The 14955-nt window shown below is 41.7% G+C and overlaps 2 protein-coding genes across 6 annotated transcripts in view; both read right to left on the reverse strand.

Annotated features, from left to right (window-relative positions):
- LYRM2 (LYR motif containing 2) lies at positions 1–1937 on the reverse strand. 2 transcript variants are annotated; one of them, XM_061369781.1, is made up of 3 exons: positions 1824–1937; positions 1299–1439; positions 1–404 (listed from the first exon to the last, which is right to left on the reverse strand). In XM_061369781.1, the coding sequence occupies exons 1-3, from the start codon at positions 1866–1868 to the stop codon at positions 324–326; spliced, it is 267 nt and encodes an 88-aa protein (XP_061225765.1). In that variant the 5' UTR covers positions 1869–1937; the 3' UTR covers positions 1–323. The 2 variants fall into 2 exon arrangements, with proteins under 2 accessions (XP_061225765.1, XP_061225764.1); XM_061369780.1 differs by lacking the exon at positions 1824–1937 and having other exon boundaries at positions 1299–1632.
- A 978-nt stretch (positions 1938–2915) lies between these two features.
- Positions 2916–14955, reverse strand: part of MDN1 (midasin AAA ATPase 1) — a 101574-nt gene continuing 89534 nt past the window's right edge. For all 4 annotated transcript variants that reach the window (XM_061369786.1, XM_061369785.1, XM_061369784.1 and 1 more), the window contains 9 exons: positions 13630–13787; positions 10306–10395; positions 9439–9554; positions 8715–8889; positions 8017–8090; positions 7813–7927; positions 6807–6870; positions 4937–5079; positions 2916–3865 (listed from right to left, as the gene is read on the reverse strand). In XM_061369786.1, coding sequence (XP_061225770.1) covers positions 3677–3865; positions 4937–5079; positions 6807–6870; positions 7813–7927; positions 8017–8090; positions 8715–8889; positions 9439–9554; positions 10306–10395; positions 13630–13787 — 1124 coding nt within the window. In that variant the 3' untranslated portion in view covers positions 2916–3676. The remainder of the gene's footprint in view (positions 3866–4936; positions 5080–6806; positions 6871–7812; positions 7928–8016; positions 8091–8714; positions 8890–9438; positions 9555–10305; positions 10396–13629; positions 13788–14955) is intronic.

Below are 14955 nucleotides of genomic sequence, written 5' to 3' on the forward strand. Positions count from 1 at the left end.
GACAAAATAATCTGTCTTACATGCATTTGCCATTTCCCTGGTGTAACACTGCTGCTGTAGTTCTTGGTGCTTTCTGCTTTTCCCACAGCACATGCTACATCATCCATTCAGGCCTTTAAAATCCTTTTGTGTCTCAGTGATTTCCACATGGGAGGGTAGCCAAACCGAGATGAGGAAGAGGAATAAACAAAACCACCACCATGTAGATTCCACCTTCAGGCATTACCAGGTTGCCAGCAAAGGCTGCTACTGTAACCATGTTCTGGAAGAAATACTATCCTTGTTTGCAGCAGCTGAAAGTCCAGCTGTAAACAAACTTAAGATCAGGATTTTGCCAGCTTAAGTGTTCTTTGAAGTTCCTGAAGTTGCATGTTGCCTTGAGTGATCATCATCCTGATGGCATCCTGTAAACCAAAATGCAATCTACTGAACCAAACGTTTGTTCACAGCCCAGGTTTTACACAAGCACATGGATTTTACCACATTAAAATACATACAATTCTTACCAGCACTATTGTGATGTTTTTTTTGTGTGAAGTTAATGCTATAATCACTGAGATGGTTAAAAACCAAGTGAACAAATGAATTAATTTAACAATGAGTTTGGGGGCTGGTTAAAGCTTTGCTTTAAAACTCAGTTTGGAACTGGATTCAAACTTCTAATAGTGTTTTCTTTGTGCCTCTGTGTTTACTGCCTTTGCAGGCAAGTAGTGACAACTGCACAGAGGCATTATGCAGACAGGTGTTTGCACAGCAAGGGGGTGTTTCAATGTTATTCTGATACAAGTCCTGTAATACTTTGTGTAATTCAGCCAGCAATACCTTCAGGACTGGCTAGAAAAAGGATCAAAATATAAAGTGGAGGACAGTAGACATACAAGAAATGTGAAGGTTTCTGCATTTCATACATGCTTCCTAGACACAACTGCCCAATTTGATTGTGTTCAGCTTGAAATTTAAGATGAAAAAAAGGTATAGAAAGTTTGACCATTAATGAGTACATTACTGTATTACTCCATACAATTTTTCTTATTAGTGGTTTGAGTAAGCAGCATGGGTTTGGGTTTTAGGTTTTAATTCCAGATTATTATCTGGAAATTAAGAGAAACATTACTACTGCCAACAGGGGGATCGTATTTAGAGATGAATTCTTCATATAAATGCTCCTGAGAACAGCCCTAGGAAAGCTCTTACCAGCCTCGAAGTGACACCTATAACAACCCTTGTACGAACTGCAGGACAACACACTGATCATTCCCGAGGGCAGGCACTCAGGGTTCGGGGTTCCCGATCCTCACCTCATCTGTAGCATCTTTATTTCTCCTGAAATCCTCCCTGGCCCAATCCTTTAAATAGCGGCGATCTGCTTCAGCAGGGACCTCACGGATAGCCCTGAGGATCTTCCTGTATAACTGAAGAACCTGCTGTCGCCTCAGGAACTGGGAAGGAAAGAGGGAAGTCCATCCGCTGTCCAAGGACACTGCTGCGAGCTGACCCCTCGGAGACTGTGGGACATTCAACGACCACAGCTCCCCACCGCGCAGTACTGCCCAAGATCCCACTCCATGAAGCTTGAATGTCATAGGAAGGGGCATTCGAAGCACGCTGCGGTGCCTCAGGCCAGCTGCACACACGCACATGCAGCATTACATGGGCGAGACCCACCTCACCCCTCAGGACCCGCCGCCGCGGCCCAGCCCGCGGCTCCCGCCCACCGGCCACCTCCCTCAGTCTCTCTGCTGCCATTCGCCACCCATGCCGGGGGCCCTGTCAGCACTGCGGCTGCCGGGGGGAACCTGAGCAGTCCACCCGCCCGCCCGTACCTGCTTCAGGTTGAGCGCACCGGGCGGCAGGCGGCTGGCAGCCATGACGCGCAGCCCCGCCCCTCCCACCGCCGCCGTCGAGCCCGCCCCTAGGGGGCGGGGCGCACCAGCCGCCATTTCCGCTGCTTCTGGAGGCCTCCTCCTCTGTGTGGGCGAAGCGGGAGCCCGCGGGTGCTTCTGCCCCAGAGCACAGGCGGAGCTCAACACCGAGCCGGAGGCCAATCCCCCCCTGCACCCGCCCGCGGTCGGTGCCTGGAGACCTGCTTGCAGCCGAGGACACCAGGAAGCAGATGCAACAAACTGGAACAACAAACTACAACGTGCATTGGAAACAGATCCTTGCCATCTTAGCGAAACTTTCGGTTTCTAAACTATGTTCTAAACTATGTTCTCCAGTGACTACAACTCCTCAGTAAAAATCTGAAGTGCGCGCCGGTGAATCATCCAACGAACAAAAACCACCTACTTCCACAGCTAAATTTCCCAAAGCATGCCAAGTATTTGTGCTCGCTTATGAGAGATCTAAAGCACCTTGGAAACAGAACACGGTACCTGACATTTCACTGCTAATGGGGTAGAGCTCCCCTGTTAAGTCTGCAGTTCTGAAATGTGCTTGTTGTGAATGAGCTGTGGCAAAGCGACACAAACAAAAGAAACAGCCTCTGGGTCTTATCACTGCTGCGCCTCAGAACAGCCACACCAAGTGAGGTTTTTCTACCTAGAAGCCAATGAGAACAAATCACATCTTCGGGCATTCACCCACGTTTCCAGCTGCTTCCTGAGCAACTCCTGCACCACACTTAGAATTAGTCACCTCCAATTTCTGTACACAAAGAATAGCTTTAGAGATTAGACCAGGGGCATTTAAAACAAAGTTTCCTTCAGGTTTCCTTTGAGAGAAGTCACAAAGACTGGACCCTGAATCAAAATTCTGTGCTGGCATTATCCTCATGAAAGGAAGATGGGTGTTGACATTACATAAACCACAATACATTTTCATATGGAACTTTGTGCACTGCTAGAGAATGCACAGCATTTTCCATCAGGCAAATTTATTCAAGCTGTGATCAACTGAAAGAAGAGCCGTCATAATTACAAACAGTGGTACCTCTCTTTATTAGTACTGACAATATAAGATGCATAGCTTTTGAAATGAACAATCATGTCCGTGCTCTTAAACATCAGATTAACGAAAGGTCCTCAATGTCTGCCTTGGACAGAGGGGCAAACTTCACAGTGTAAACTTGATCAGATAAGGATGATTGTATGGCATTATTCTCCTGTTGGTACTGTCAGACAAAAATCAGCAATAATTAAGTAGGATGTGTTAGACTGCAAAACAGTTTCAGGTTTTCAAGTACTTGTTTTTTGGTTGTTTAAAACCATCTGCTTCCCCGAACTCCTTCCAAAGAGGCACCTGCCACATGAGTGAAGCTAAAGAATGCTTTTTTGCAAAGACACCTGAAGTTCTTCTAATGCAGAACTGCCTTAGAAGCAATACCATTTTTTCTTATTGCAATAGACAGTGGCAGGAATAATATCACTGCTGTGAACATTGCACAATAATATTTTTTAGAAGTAGTAAGTTATTACAAGAGAAGTTGAAAAGTTTTGCATTATTTTTGAGACTAGGCAATGAAAGAAGATGATGGTCTCACCATTGCATAACTGTCCTCTAACAAATGTGGAAGAATGCCCCTAAACCACTGTGTTCTTACCCAGTCTGACCTGCCAGAGGGCAGCTCCTGCACATTAATCCTAGTTATAGAGGCTTTATGAACTCTGTGATGAAGTGCCACTTCATCTATGTCAGTGGCTTTGCAGCAATCAGGTACTGACTTTGTCTACAAAGTCTACAAAGTGTCTGAGGCAGTCACCAGCTCAAACCACTGTCTGAGTGCATCACTGAGAGTTTCTGGAAGCGCATTCACATCCCTAAGGATCATGTAGAATGGGAAGGGGAATTCTTCCATGTAAGATCTGATTTCAGGCAATTCCCCAGGACCTTTGAATATAGGTACTTTAATGTCCAAAATGGAATCCTGTGAAAAGGAAAAAATATGTTACTACTTCAAATAGTTTTAATTCCTCCTCTGTTAAATCAGAATAAGAGAGTTCTAAGATTAAAAGCCGTAAGTGTCCGATGGCAGATCAAACCAAAGCAGCTAAGTACTTTTACCCTTTTAGACAAACATGTTCTAACCATCAAATTACAGGCTAGAAGAGACTAATCTTAAGTTTCTGCAAAACTAAGTTCCATAAATAAATCCCATCTTTCCTTAGTATTTTATGATTTGAGTTTACTTAAGCACTTCAGTTTTATACACGGATGCGTTCCTGACACTGTAAGCTCCCGTGATCTGTAAGCTCTTTAGGGCTGAGCTCAACTTACATCTGTGCAGTGATACAAGATTCTTTTTCAAGTTATTTTACAATATTTGAGTACTACAAAGATAAAATTCAGATTAAACCCCAGCTGTGCTGCTTGTAAAGTAACTTCTCAGTTGCCCAGCACAGCAGCTCAGAAAATTAATACAGCTTATGAACAACACATTTCACTGTCCAGAATTTTCACTTGACATTACAGCCAAATTTCATTTGAACCTTGCAACTCTCAGCAGCAGAACTGGTGGTACTCAGCTTTCCCAGTTCAGATGCTAGATAACTCTCCTGTACTCCTTTCAGTCTAACATTTACTTCCACATTGGCTCCAGCTGCCATTTCAAATGGAGACTGCTGTCAGACATGATCAATTTGAATCAAAACTGAGATGGAACAAAGCATCTCTAAAACTCTAAATCTGTCAACCTGCCAGCTCCTTCTCTGGTGGCCAAAATCTACAACCTTTGCATTTGAAGACAGGACCTCTTAGCTAGCCTTTCTGTGGCATGGAAACCAATCTTTTTTCTTTTTAATACAAAAGGGATTAAGAATCACAGGAGGGAGAAATCACAAAAGATCTGACAGACATGAAAAACTGAAATTGAGCTCCATATCTCTGACCTCTGAAAAAGATAAGACAGCTGTAGAGCACTACAAAAAGACAAGAAAAAGATTTGTATCAGTTTCTCATTCACTGCAGTTGAATACTTCTCCCTTGTTCACTGACTTACCCGGGAATTAGGATTGTCCAACACTACAAAAATAACAAAGATATTGGCATTCTGAGCTGCTTGAACTGCTGCTGTCACTCGTTCCTTGCCTTCCAAGAAAAGGCCTCTTCCATCAGATACAATCAAAAGCAGCTGCGCTGTTTCTGAGCACAAAGAACATTTAAAATTACAGTGAGTTAAGAGTAATCCGTTTAAAGGGCAAAAAAGAGTATTTTGTTCTAAGCCTCATGGGTTTAATGGAAAAATGATTATTCCTAATGAAATTAAGTCTTTATCAAAGGGAATTCTGACTTAACATTAAGCTGCAGTTACCAGTAGGTCAAGAAAGAGTTTTTTTTTTCCCATGGTATGAAACCATTGGGAATAATGGGAAAAAAAGCCCCAGTCCATCAGTACCATAATAAAGGATGAAAGGCGTGGAAAATACCTAATGAACTTAGTCATGGCCTTGTCTTTCATGCCTGGTAATTGCCTTGGAGTTAAATACTGGCTGAATTACAAGAGCCCAGCCACTAGATCGTTACCTCAGTAAAGCAGCAATGAAACAGAGTCCAAATCTATTCCTCCTGTTCCTCCAGAAGCAGGTACTTATGGGTGCATCTGTGTTAGCATTTCACCTTGGACTGTGCTTCTGAAATGTGTTTCCCTCTTGTCCCTGCTTTAATGGGCTTGGCTTCCACAACAGCAGTCTTGAACTGCCCCAAATAAGTTATTTTTGGAGGAAACTAATCCAAAAGATGAGTTTCAGAGGCACAGTGAAGGCAGTACAAGCACGACAGTGCATTCTGCCTTTGGGACCAGATGAGCTAGTTTGAAGTAAACCTCCTAAAACTTACACAGCACAGATGTCCCTCAGCACTAGCCATTTTCTGGCGGCATGTTACTTGACCCAAGTTGCCCCCAGAGATGCATCCCTCTAAAGGGACATTCTAAGTTATGGATCTATCATCTTTTAATTATAAGGGAAATCGCAGTAATTACTGTCAGGAATGCAAGCCCATCTCTCCTGTTTCCCCTACAGCTTAATGGCTAGGGGAGGGATGTAGAACGCTTCCTCCTTTTCTGCAGACGGGCCCCAGATATGACAGTGCTTGGTCATTTTTACAAAAGGGGTGATGCATCCTACTGCCTTTTCTTGTGCTAACTGCCTGATTCTAGGGAGCTGATTGCTGCTACCTCCCAGCCTAGTTCAAGACTGGAAGCTGCTCTTGCTCAGAATATTCTGACAGCCTGGCAAACCAGCTGTGGATTATAAATCCCAGATTGTCCATTTCTTGGAGTACTTCAAGAACTTTTTTCAAATCTGGGTGCCACCATGATAAGCTTATAAGTAGGACAAAGCAGCCTTTTATGCTAACTATGGGTCAGCCACGAGGTGACAAGCCTTTCAGCTTTTCTGGGAAATTTGAGCAGCTCATGACCTAAACTTGCCCTACAGTGAAAGGCAGGTAGGAGGCAAACACTCTCTTCAGAACAGTGTGTTTCTGGACACCTACAGAAGCCAGGCTCTCAAGCAAGAGCAGAAGTGCCTAGGGAGTCAGGATCACTAGGAAGCTGGGCAATGCTCTAAAACAGGCATAGTCTAGGACTTAAAAATTATCTGGAAACATGATGTAAAAGGAGGCAGGTAGGGTATGCCCTTTTAAAAAGCCTTAAACAACATTTCCGTGAATTACTGACAAAGTAGGTATCTTTCACGTTTTGAACTGAATTTCAACCAAACATTCATTTTGACAAAGCAAAACCTAAGCCCTAAGGCAAGAGATGTCTCATTGCTAGGAGTCTTTCTGGCAGGATATTGCTTCAGGATGTAGCGAGCATTCTGCTGCCATGGCAACAAGCACAGTCATAAAAAAGAGAAGCAGCTCACCCGGATTAATATTTTGAGACAACTGCTGTGCTGCAGCAAACATATTTGCTGATGATTCTAGAAACTGCAGAGGAAACAAACAGGAGATTAAGTTATCTCATCATAAAATAATAAACGTAATAATGATAACTTTTTTAAAGAACACATTTCTGTATTTTAAATGCCAAGATAGGTCACTACAACCACTACACAGATACAGTCCTTGGCATTTTCTTACATTAACTCTCCAAGTTTAATAAGCATTTTTGAACCAGAGAATCTTCAGAAAAGCCTTCAATCTGGATTAATAATTTTTCCAGTGTTAACAAAGCCATCAAAACCTCAGTGAATTGTTCAGGTGATTAATGGCATCATTAAAAATATACATCCTATCTCTAGGATGTTTGGCTTCAACTTGCCAAGTATCTAGTTATGTATTGCCCATTAAAATTAAGAGCATCAACTGTCAAATTGTTCCAGTTTTAAAAGGACTTTGTAAGATCACTATTGAGGTATTTGGGTTTAATTTTAACAGAAGATCTTATTCAAGTTTGAAAAGGTAAGCCTGCAAAAATCTTCCTAAAAGGAAGAAAACTTTGCAGCTGTCCAGGAAGTATTATCACAGAAAGTTTTCTTCAGGAATCAGTCAAGTCTGACAACCATACAGAGCTCTTTCTCCTCTTCCTACAAGTGGAATCCATGGCATGAAAACCTCCTGAACTCCTACAGATTTTGATGGGATTTGGCTTTGGGATACCCAATAGGTTGTACCAAAATACTGTTTAAGACCCAGAATAAACAGAAAGATGAATGCCTGAAAGTAGCATACATCAGGCCTGAAAGTGAGAAAACACTCCCATTACAAAATTGCAACCATTCTATTGCTTTGTTCTCTAACCAGCTATCACACACTCAAATATAAACAACCAGTAAAGGGTACAAAGCCATCATGTATCCATGAAGCTACTGATGCCTCTCTCATCTGGAAAAGATCTGCAGACCTGCTGCCAGAGGCATTCTTGTGTACCTGAGCTATTTTTGTTTTCTTCTGCTGAAACTTGCAAAGACGCAATATCCTGGTCCCTGACTGGTCACTGAACTGTTCATGGAATGGGTGCAGCAGCTGAACAGTCTCTCCAAAGCTTCAGAAAAGAATTAAAAACAACAGCGTGAAACCAGTACTTAACATTCTGCTCTGAAGTTCTGAAGAAAAGATTTCAAATCAACTCACCTACACACAGCAATTTGTCCCACTTCTAGAAGAGTCAGCGCATTTCCAATAACTGCCAGGGATTCATAGGCAAGCTATTAAAGAAAAAAGGTGCATCAAAAATGGGGCATTCCAAGTTTTGCTCACAGCTCAGTATTCAAATATGGAGAATGTTACCAAAATTAGTTTTTATCTAGTAAAGTAAGTGAAGAGACTTCCTTTCTTTTATCCTGTTATACAAGATAGTCATTGCAATAAAGACATCCTAGTTTTACTTGAGGGCTTCAGCTGACTAATTTAGAGATACCACTTTAGGCAGGCTAATGAAATAAAACACTGAAATAGCTATTTAGAAGGAAACGCATTTTAAATAAATAAAATCACTGCAACTGAGCTATGATGAACTAATATTCAATCCTTCAATGACCTGCATAGCTAAACAAGTTTCATCCTTTTGTAGGCAACAAAAGATAATTTTCCAGTGGATATGTACACTTCTGTCTAACAAATTAAACATCTCCTCCTTTCAGCTAACTTTTATTAATCTTTAATAACAAATCTCTTAGGCATGAAGTGACAAGAGTCAAGTGCAGACCAGCAACGTAGCTGCTCTAGAATCACCAGTCAGGCTTTCCAACAGTCACCAGCCCTGTATGAAACAAGTCAGAAGCCGGCATGCTCACCATGTCTCTTCATACTTCTCCCAAGTTTTGTTTTACCTGTTTGGAGTGATTGTCTATCATACTAGAGGAATCATCAATAGCCAAGCAAATCTGGTACTGTCGTTTGCTGGGCTTAGTCCTTCGCAACCAGATCTTATCTTTTCGGAACTGACTGGCAATATATGGTATCACTTTGCGCATGTTCAGTCTCTTCCCTGTTCTGTAGTCTCCTCTGAAAGTTAAGAAAACAAGACAGTGTCAGGCATTATCAGCAAATATCTCATTCTGGAAATCCTGGCCTATGCAGCATATGCACCAAAATAACAAAAAAGTAGTTCTAGTATTCATATTCAATTATAGAGCAAAAACCATCTCACATTTTTAAATCAAGATGGATATTCAATGTTTTTAAAGGAAGCTCTTAAGTACCTAAAATAGAAAGCAGACCTTGAATTTAGACTCTTCCATCTTGAAACAAGTCTAGATCTCTTGAACAAAAAATAAATCACTATATATTAAAACCAACATAAAACTTTTTGACATCTGACATAATCTTTGACTCAACAGTACTTCACATGTTTAAGTTGATTCAATCACCTGTTGCACAGAAGAGAATGGAAAACAGTATCCTCAGGATGGGTACCTACTACTACAGCACATTCGCATTTCATAAATAACCTATTGTTCCCATACAATAGAGCTGCAGTTGTACAAAAGTTAAAGCCCTCCCCCCCAAACCGGGAGTCTGAATAAAATAAAGCCTCAGAAAGGCGTAACTTACTTCAATTTGGCTGCCTGAGTGGGTTCCAGTATGAGTCGTAGCTGTTCACAAAGCTGCTGTGATAGAGGAGCTGTCAGTACTAAATACCTCTGCCACAACTGTGCTGCTTCCTTCTCCTAAAGCATCATATAGCACAGAAAGAAAGAGAAGTGAATTATGAAGAAACAACAAGTTGGGAAGCTGAAAAAAGAAAAACCTCAGTTTACTAAGGGGGAATTAGCAGGTAACTATCAGCTGAAACTGTCAGAATGCCTCAAGATCAAAAATTAAGGTGTACTGAAATTCAGCAAGATTGTTAAGCCTCCACACTGGCAATTCATTCAGGAATTGCTTCCAAATATGGTTTATAATTAATGACTAGGAGCAAGTGTCACAGTGTGCTTCTGCAGTTGGTTACCCCAAACTCCACCACGGCAACTGAAGGAGACATTGTCTGCTGACCATAGCTTTGTGAAAGTTGTGTCCAGCACTTAACTGCAGGTGACAACTCAAAATGGAAGGAGCTTGGTAAAACTGAGAAAAATGTTTGTAACTATGCAAGCTTTAAAAGTCATTACCAACAGAGTAACTTTCTGCCAATAGCACACAGCATGTTCAAAATGAGACCTGAAACGTCATCCTGCTTTAAGAATAATGGTTTTGTTGGTTTGTTGTTTTTGAGGGGGGGGGGGGGGATTTGTTGTTTTTTTTTTTGTTTTTTTTTCAGAACAAGTTAAACATAATAACGAAATTAACACATAAATCACACAGTTTTGATTTAGATTCCAGCCTGCTTGACTTCCTCAATGCTTCAGCAGTAAACCAAGATGAAATAATGCAACCGAAGGATTCCTATTGACAGTTTTATATTAAAACAAGGTCACGAACCTCATCTAGAGTTCCAGACTGCTGTGTCTGCCAAGCTTCCAATTGCCTCTCAAGTTCCTTTCTTAGCTCTTCAGGATCTCTAACGACGTGCTAGAAGTGTAGTCATGAGATTTGTGAGACAGAAAAATCAGTTCACACATCTGGTGCTTCCCCAAACTACAGCAAACTAACAGGAAGTAAAAATGCATTGCTCTTCTCCTTTTAGGCACAAAAATACTGGAAAAAACTTAAATGAAGATTCTGAATCTGCCTTTTTTAATAGCTTCCATGTACAGGAAGAATAAATACCTCCCCACAAATACTTGCATCTGTGACACAATCAACATAAGAACAAAGTTAGAAACATCTATGATACAGACACTATAGATAATACAGAACTTCCAACATAATTCAGTGCAATGATTTTGACAAACGCCAAATTTAATGACAGTATAACGGAGATCAAACCATTAAATAACACCTATCTAGTATTTTCCAAAATATAATATGCTTCACTTAATTAGTTTTTTTTTAGGTTTCATTCAACCCACTTAAAGAGTTGAATGACATCTTCCTCTGTACCTGCCAAGATGTTACTTGATAAGCCATTCTGTTCAAGGACATTCAAGCTTTACTACACTTCTTTTACTTTTATTGTGCTTCCAGTGACAACTTCTGTTCCTGCCTTGTAACACCACAATCTAGCCAAAGAGTAGTATGTGGGCTACATAACCTACAGGATTATGGATTAAAGAAAATAAGCCTATGAATGCAAACTATCAAATAATGTCTCATTACTCAAAAAGCAGCAGCAGTCCTGGTCACCTACTGTAGGTTTAAAGAAGAGTGAAAGAGTGTACATGGATGGAGCTTCTTCCCTTTTCCTTTTTCTGAAGCAGGGAAACTTACTCTTTTCCCCCAGCAACGTTTCTCCCTTCCTATTTAACTGGTGCTGCAAGAGCTCCCCCCTCTGTTTCACGTTTGCATGTCAAAGGAAAAGAACCCACCACCACATCTCTGAACACGAGACCACTCTTGCATTCCACAGCCTTTTTCCAAAGAGCTGCACCATTTGGAATTAAGATGGAAATATCATGTATAGCTGGCACACAATTGTTTCCATGCTGTACACAGAACCGTAAAATACTGCTTTCCAAGTATGTACTCAGGACACAGTATAAGAAGCATGAAAGGTCAATACTGCTGAAAAACAGACACCAAAAATATTCTTACTTTATCAGCTGATTATCCAACTGTCAACTGCTTCTATGCCATAACTCTTCATTGCAAAATGTGCTTTTTCACAACTAGCTGTCTGCACTGGAAACTATGAGTGCTACATGAAGCTCTAGGATTTTCTAGGCTATGATAGAATCATAGAATAGTTAGGGTTGGAAGGGACCTTTAGATCATAAAGTTCCAACCCCCCTCCCATGGGCAGGGACACCTCGCTCTAAACCATATCACCCAAGGCTTCATCCAACCTGGCCTTGAACACTGCCAGGGATGGAGCATTCACAGCCTCCCTGGACAACCTATTCCAGTGCCTCACCACCCTAACAGGAAAGAATTTCCTCATTATATCCAATCTAAACTTCTCCTGTTTAAGTTTTAACCCATTACCCCTTATCCTATCACTACAGTCCCTAATGAAGAGTCCATCCCCAGCATCCCTAAAGGCACCCTTCAGATACTGGAAGGCTGCTATGAGGTCTCCACGCAGCCTTCTCTTCTCCAGGCTGAACAGACCCAACTTTCTCAGCTGATCTTCATACAGGAGGTGCTCCAGTCCCCTGATCATCCTCATGGCCCTCCTCTGGACTTGTTCCAACAGATCCATGTCCTTCTTATGTTGAGGACACCAGAACTGCACACAATACTCCAAATGAGGTCTCACGAGAGCAGAGCAGAGGGGCAGGATCACCTCCTCGGACCTACTGGTCATGCTCCTTTTGACGCAGCCCAGGATACAGTTGGCTTTCTGGGCTGCAAGCGCACACTGAAGCCGTCTCATGTTCATTTTCTCATTGACCAGCACCCCCAAGGCCTTCTCTGCAGGGCTGCTCTGAATCTCTTCTCTGCCCAACCTGTAGCTGTGCCTGGGATTGCTCCGACCCAGGTGTAGGACCTTGCACTTGGCATGGTTAAACTTCATGAGGTTGGCATCAGCCCACCTCACAAGCGTGTCAAGGTCCCTCTGGATGGCATTCCTTCCCTCCAGCGTATCAACCAAACCACACAGCTTGATGTCATCGGCAAACTTGCTGAGGGCGCACTCAATCCCACTGTCCATGTCAGCGATGAAGATGTTGAACAAGACCGGTCCCAACACCGATCCCTGAGGGACACCACTCATTACTGGTCTCCAGCCGGACACTGAGCCATTGACCACAACTCTTTGTGTGCAGCCATCCAGCCAGTTTTTTATCCACCAAGTGGTCCATTCATCAAATTGATGTCTCTCCAATTTAGAGACAAGGATGTCATGTGGGACAGTGTCGAACGCTTTACACAAATCCAGGTAGATGACATCAACTGCTCTACCCCTGTCCATTAGTTCTGTAGCCCCATCAGGTCAGGCAGGATTTCCCCTTAGTGAAGCCATGCTGGCTGTCACCAAGCATCTTGTTGATTTTCATGTGCCTTAGCATGCCTTCCAGGAGAATCTCCTCCAAGATTTTGCCAGTCACAGAGGTGAGACTGACTGGTCTGTAATTCCCTGGGTCATCCATTTCCCCTTCTTGAAAATGGGGGTTATATTTCCCTTTTTCCAGTCGTCGGGAACTTCACCTGACTGCCACGATTTTTCAAATATGATGATCAGGAGCTTAGCAACTTCATGATAGTATTTTTTGAATTGACACATTCATAAAAGGCGCAAGATCAGCTTTTTTAAGGAAGTAATATGTTGTGGTGAATTAACTGAGTTTAATTCTTTGCCCACAATGGTGTTTAAAAGCTCTCTCTTCACTATGAACCCTTTATCTTCAGGGCACACACCGTGCCCATCACTTTCCACTACCTAGCCATCTGATCAGCAGATTCATCTGAGTTAAAACAGTTCTTGACAGTCAGACAAACCAGATTTCTTTTAGAAAGAGTGAGGATGAGACCTTCTAACAGAAGGACAGGAAGGAGCTGTCATTTTAAAGTCATCATTCAGCTGCATGTACAACAAATGGTTGTGTGTTACTTCTCATTCTGCTATTAAAGAACAGCAAGCTACCGCATTGTCTGAATAAAAAGAATTCTAAACTTTTGTCTTCAGAGTTCCATTAACATGGTTCAAATAAAACAAACTGTTTCTACCACTGTAGTTTTAAGATGACACTTTGGATATCATACCTGGGGAGTGTCCATCAAAAACTGATGGGCTGTATGTATGGTCGAGTCCTTGCTTCTCTCTGGCTTCTCTTCTGTCACCTTTGGTAGCTTTTCTGCTGTAGAGTCATTGACATCCTCAGAATCAAAAGTCTGGATCTCTGGCTCCACTTCACTTGGTCCTACAACCACAAAACTAATTACTAACTTTGTGCATCACACATACTACAAGAACCAATATTGTAACTCCTTCACAAAGTGTTCCACATGCTTTGCAGTGCAACCTAGACATTTATTTTTTTAAACTTAATTTCAAGAGGAGTGCACAAGTTCTAAGACAGTTCTAGGAATAGGATGAATCCACCTTGCTACTCACTAGAACTGATAAACATGCGTTCCTTATGCAAACTGTTTTTCTATCTTATAACCTTGCCAAATGAACCTTAGTGAACAGGTGTCTTTAGCACCTGAAAATTCCATTGGTGAAGTACATTTTTGAGCCTCATAGCCTACCTGACAGTAACAGGAGGTATAAAGCAATGCAAGAACAATCAGCAAATCATCGTTTAAAAAAATATGGCAATCTTTTCTTACCTTTTTACTCTTGAGTTTTGTAATGAACAGCTTCCTGCAACTCTGAAATCAATTTACAAAGGAATGGACTGAAGATTTTCTTTGATTATTGTTTCTACTACAGGACACTGTTTAACATGTTTTTTAGGAATTAGTCCAAGACAAAAACCAAAACAGTCTGACATTGTAGGAGATGTTTCGAAGATTAAGGTTTTTCAAACATACTGTTAAGAGAATCATGTGGAAGAACAAACAGGAGTGATTACATGCATGCCTGTGCCATAAAGCTAATGACTCTAAACCTGAAGGGATTGGGAGGCAAGAAAGTTAATCAGGCTGGTAAAATTCTTGTCTCCCTCTCTAACCACCTTTTGTTTTATCTTATAAGAAAACTATCCCAAATTCCAAGCTACAGTGTCACTTACTTAGATACATCAAAATTAAATGCTTCTGTTGCAATTGGCAAGATACATTTATTTATATATTGCTTATTTTGTTTGTGTGGGCTGTGTGGCTGGCAAGTCAGACCTGTCTTCTCATCTACCAACCATTTGCATCTGATAGCCATTTTCTGTTAAGCAGCTCAGTTTTGGTTTGTTTCATTCTCACTTCAGGAAGAAATCAGGGCAACAGTGACACTTCAGTGCTACCTCACACTGGCTGTTGTTCAGACCAGGTCCTCAACTTTTTGATGCTTTGTCAGAAACTACACATAAAAAGAAGAGTTGTGTGGTGCTGATGCTGGTGACACTGGAATGCAATTATATGCCAGTTAAT

The sequence above is a fragment of the Neopsephotus bourkii genome, unplaced genomic scaffold, assembly GCF_033783945.1.
Source record: "Neopsephotus bourkii isolate Nb327-2 ecotype Australia unplaced genomic scaffold, CSIRO-AGI_Nbou_v1 NB_1511, whole genome shotgun sequence".
Classification (NCBI taxonomy): Eukaryota; Metazoa; Chordata; class Aves; order Psittaciformes; family Psittacidae; genus Neopsephotus; species Neopsephotus bourkii.

What these genes read in the sequence shown, in the direction of transcription:
- LYRM2 (XM_061369780.1), bottom strand. Translation starts at nt 1,595, where the DNA reads ATGCCCCTTCCTATGACATTCAAGCTTCATGGAGTGGGATCTTGGGCA. An exon ending in ATAAAGATGCTACAGATGAG is followed by an intron (nt 405 to 1,298) that starts GTGAGGATCGGG and finishes TTTGGTTTACAG; the next exon opens with GATGCCATCAGGATGATGAT.